The sequence below is a fragment of the Cannabis sativa genome, chromosome 5, assembly GCF_029168945.1.
Source record: "Cannabis sativa cultivar Pink pepper isolate KNU-18-1 chromosome 5, ASM2916894v1, whole genome shotgun sequence".
Lineage (NCBI taxonomy): Eukaryota > Viridiplantae > Streptophyta > Magnoliopsida > Rosales > Cannabaceae > Cannabis > Cannabis sativa.
The window spans coordinates 18,620,802-18,625,186 of NC_083605.1; the positions used below are offsets into that span (position 1 = coordinate 18,620,802).

At 43.6% G+C, this 4,385-nt stretch overlaps 1 protein-coding gene across 1 annotated transcript; it reads left to right on the plus strand.

Moving 5' to 3' along the window:
• Window positions 1-630: 630 nt before the first annotated feature.
• LOC133038194 (uncharacterized) lies at window positions 631-3,911 on the plus strand. Its single transcript, XM_061116278.1, has 2 exons — window positions 631-921; window positions 1,020-3,911. The coding sequence occupies exons 1-2, from the start codon at window positions 631-633 to the stop codon at window positions 3,909-3,911; spliced, it is 3,183 nt and encodes a 1,060-aa protein (XP_060972261.1).
• Window positions 3,912-4,385: the final 474 nt, after the last annotated feature.

Sequence of the window (4,385 nt, forward strand, 5' to 3'; positions counted from 1 at the left end):
AACACACATACTTTCCTTGGCCTTCTGATGCTGGGCCTAGTGGGCTCCTTGAGGAACTCATGGGGCCAGCCCAAGTGGATAAGTTCGAACCTTCACTCACCCTGTTTCACGATACTATTGATGTATCAGACCAGATTCACCACTGTTCCCAACCTAGGAAGAGAAAGGCGTCCCTGAATTTAATGCCTTATGTTCCTCTGACGGAGGAAGAAGTTCGCCAGTTTTCTAAGGGACCTCCACCTATGTCCCCGTTTCCTGCAGAACATGCAAATTCATCCTTCAAGATGGGTTCAGGGGCTTCTTCATCGACGGGGAAAAAAGAGAAAAGGAGGAAAAAAGGATCGAGATCACAGCCACTTCTCAAGAACAAAAAAGAGGAAGCTCATTGTAATTGGAAGAGGGCGGAAGTGGTTAGAAACTTGGAAAATTCAATGGACTTTGTGGAAGTACGTGTGAAGAGTATTCAAAATTTTCATACGGGCGAGGAGGCAGCCCTTATCAAGCCCCCCCGGCCCCATGAAAATCTTATCATGGAACTGTCGAGGCCTAGCAAAGGACTCGACAGTACAAGCCCTGAGGGCTTGGGCGAGAATATACAAGCCTGATTGTATATTTCTCATGGAAACAAAGATGTCTGGAATGAGAATGGCGGAAGTAACAAGAAGTTTGGGGTTTAATAGCCTGGTGAGTATACCTGCAGTTGGTTTAGCAGGTGGATTTTGCTTCATGTGGTTTGATCATGTTAAGATAAAAGTTCTGAATTGTGAAGGTAGTAGAATTTTTGTTGAAGTTTGGGATCCTCGTTTTAATGTTCCCTGGCTGCTTGGTGCTGTTTATGGCACACCTTATGAAGTGGAGAAGGAAAGGTGCTGGGATAGTCTTGCTTCTCATGTGGAAGAAGTGTCGATTCCTTGGGCTATTGTGGGGGACTTGAATTGCATTCGCGATGCATAAGAAAAGCAAGGGGGTCGCACAGTTCATCTGAGAGACACGAGATGGTTATCTGAGTTTTTTGCTAGAACAGGGGGGTGGATCTCCGGTTCAAAGGTTCAAAGTTCACTTGGCAAAATAAAAGGTTTAATGGAGGTCCGATTTGTGAGAGACTGGATAGAGCTATTGGTTCTGCAGATTGGATTGCAAACTTTCTGAATGCAGGGGTAATGAACTTTCCTATTTCTATTTCGGATCATGCTCCTATTTTCTTAGATGTGAACATGTTTGCTTGTAAAAGATACATTCCCTTTCGCTTTTTTGAAGCTTGGACCCGAGTGGACTCGTGCAAGTCGACTATAGAAGATGCTTGGACCAACATGGATTTAGATCCAAACAGGCGGATTAATTTGAACTTAGGCAGAACTCGGCAGGCTCTTCAAGCCTGTAAAAAGAATAGATTTGGAGACATCGAGCATTCGATAAAAATTATGGAAAACTGTCTCCTAATCATTCAAAGTCAGCCTCTCAGTGATGATTTGATGAAAGAGGAGGCAGAGATTCAAAATAGTTTGGCGGAGGCTTGGAGGATTAAGGAGGACATGTGGAGGCAAAAGTCTAGGGATCTCTGGTTGCGGCTTGGGGATAGGAATTCCAGATTTTTTCATGCTTCTGCTGCTGTCCGAAGACGTCGTAACCAAATTTGGAGCCTTCGAGATTCTTGTGGGATTCTGCGGGAGGATAGGCGGTCAGTATCTAGTATCATAAATGGATATTTTGCTGAGCTATTTTCTTCGTCAAATCCTTCCATCCCTCAGGATTTTGGTGACCTTTTCCCTGAGAAAGTTGATGGCCTGGCTAATACAATCATTATGGAAATTCCCTCCCCTGAGGAAATTAAAGATACAGCGTTCGAATTAAATCCTTTGAAGGCCCCTGGCCCTGACGGTTTCTCGGGATGTTTCTTTCGACACTATTGGTCTATAGTAGGAGAGAATGTGGTGGAGGCGATTCAGAAGGTTTTCCAGGCTGGTGAGATGGATCCTAGACTGAATTATAACTTCATTTGTTTAATCCCAAAGGTGGACTGTCCGGAGAGTATATATCAGTTTAGACCAATCAGCCTCTGTAACTTCTTATACAAAGTGGTCACCAAGATCATTTCAAACAGACTGAGACCCTTTATGGATGGTCTGATCTCCCCCATTCAGTCAGCTTTCATCCTAGGTCGTTGGATAGCGGAATCGTCAATTCTCACTCAAGAACTTGTACATAAGATTCGAAGTGTTAAAGGAAGGGGTGGCCTTATGGCTATAAAGATAGATATGCAGAAAGCCTACGATAAGATGGAATGGAGCTTTATCCATCAAGTTTTGGTGGAGAATGGTTTCGACAGAAGGGTGTGTAAGTTGATTTTGTCTTGCGTTAGTACAGCTTCTTATTCAGTGTTACTAAATGGAAGCCCTCTAAAAAAGTGTTTCCCAAAGAGGGGGCTCCGTCAAGGGGACCCGCTCTCTCCCTTTTTATTCATTCTAGCTCAAGAGGTGTTGTCAAAGCTTTTCTTTAGAGCCGAGAATGGAAATCTGGTGCATGGTATCAAAGTGGCTAGAACTGCCCCTTCAATTTCTCACTTGATGTTTGCCGACGACACGATATTGTTCTCTCGGGCGAATGACAAGGAAGCTAAGGAATGGATGAAGTGCATGGAGTTGTATGAATCATGGTCAGGACAAGTTTGTAGTAAGTCCAAGTCAAGTGTGTTTTTCTCAAAGAATTTGCAAGGCTCAAGGAAGAAGAGAATTCTAGAGGTGCTAGAGGTTGGAGAGATAAGAGGAGGGGAAAGGCATCTTGGCAACCCCTTTATTTTCAAGAGAAGGAAAAAAGAAGACTACAATCGGCTTAAAGCTTCGATGGAGAAGTTCTTGGAAGGTTGGAAATTTAAATTTTTATCTTATGCTGGGCGGTTGACCTTAATTATGTCAGTTGCTGCCTCTCTCCTAGTGTATCATATGGCAACAAATAAGGTGCCCATTTCTGTTTGTCGAGAAATGGACGCTTTGGTGAGAAGATATTGGTGGACTGGAGGCGTAAAAAAAGATAAGTTTATGGCCTACAGGGCCTGGGATAAAGTTTGTCAACCGAAATCCTCTGGAGGCCTTGGAATTAGAAGATTTGAGGATATGAACCGGGCCCTTCTCTCAAAATTGGCCTGGTCTGTGGCCAGAAATGAAGGAAAACCTTGGGTTCAATGTCTTAAAAGCAAATACTGCAAATGGGAAAACTTCTGGACAGTTACAAAGGGAAGTAATAATTCTTTTTTCTGGGGCAACTTATTGGAGGTTAGGGACATTATTTTCAAAGGATCAATGGCTCTGGCTGGCAGTGGTGGGACAATTGATATGTGGAATCAACCTTGGGTTCCCTGGTTGGATGCTCAATCCTTTAAACTTCTTATGAATGGGTTGAGAGGGAGGGGATTTATGGCAACTACTATTGCAGATATTTCTATTGGACACTCCTGGCATGAAGAGATGGTGATGCAGATGTTTGGTGAGCAGTTGGGCCGGGCAATCATGAATATTCCTAGACTGCCTTACCCTCATGAAGATGTGCTAGTTTGGAGGGCAAATAATAATGGTGTGTTCTCCGTCAAGAGCGCCTACTGTCTAGACCAAGCCTTTCGGTTTGAGGATCCAAGGAGTATTTGGAAGTGGATTTGGAGTAAGGATATCCATCAGAGAATCTCTGTCAACCTTTGGAGATTCTTACAGGAGGCTATTCCAATCCGTAACAAACTGCCTTTTGTTCTAGAAAAAGATTGTCTTTTTTGTGGAAATGATGAGGAAACTGGTATTCACATATTTAAAGATTGCAGTTTTGCAAAAGCCTTGTGGTTCACTGGTGTTATGCCTATTCGGGTTGAGCAGGTTAATTCAAATTCCATTGAGGAGTTCGTGGAGATAATCCTATCTCCAGTTTAGGGTGAGGATAGGGTGAAGATGTTGCACTTTATGGGCATCTTATTTGCTGAAATTTGGTCCATGAGGAATAAAGTGGTGATCTTTGGAGACAAGTTTGAGATTTCAGGCGTAAGGGAGAGAGTTGCGGGGAAGTTTGCTGAGATGGTCAAGTCCCTACAAAATCCTGAACTTTCCTTTTCTGCTGTGAATGCCCCGAATTTGGAAAATCTGAGTACCCCAAAGGCTGTGTTTGTGGATGCTTCTTGGAAGGATGGTTTCATGGGTACTGCTGCAGTGATGGTTAACTTGGAACAAGGATCGTGGAGTTTTAAGCTTTTGCGAGAACCTTGCTCCTCTGCGTTGGAAGCCGAGGCGAGAGCAGTTTTTGAAGCTTTGAAATGGGCAGTGCAAATGGAGTGGTGGGATATTACTGTGATTTCGGATTCGCAATCTATTGTGCAGGCTTTGGCGAAAGGAAAATGCATTCCTGAGTGG

Excerpts from the sequence above, each read along its gene's own strand:
- LOC133038194 (XM_061116278.1), top strand. The coding sequence starts at position 631 with ATGTCTGGAATGAGAATGGCGGAAGTAACAAGAAGTTTGGGGTTTAAT. Across the intron at positions 922-1,019 it reads TGTCGATTCCTTGGGCTATT|AACAGGGGGGTGGATCTCCG; the intron begins GTGGGGGACTTG and ends GTTTTTTGCTAG.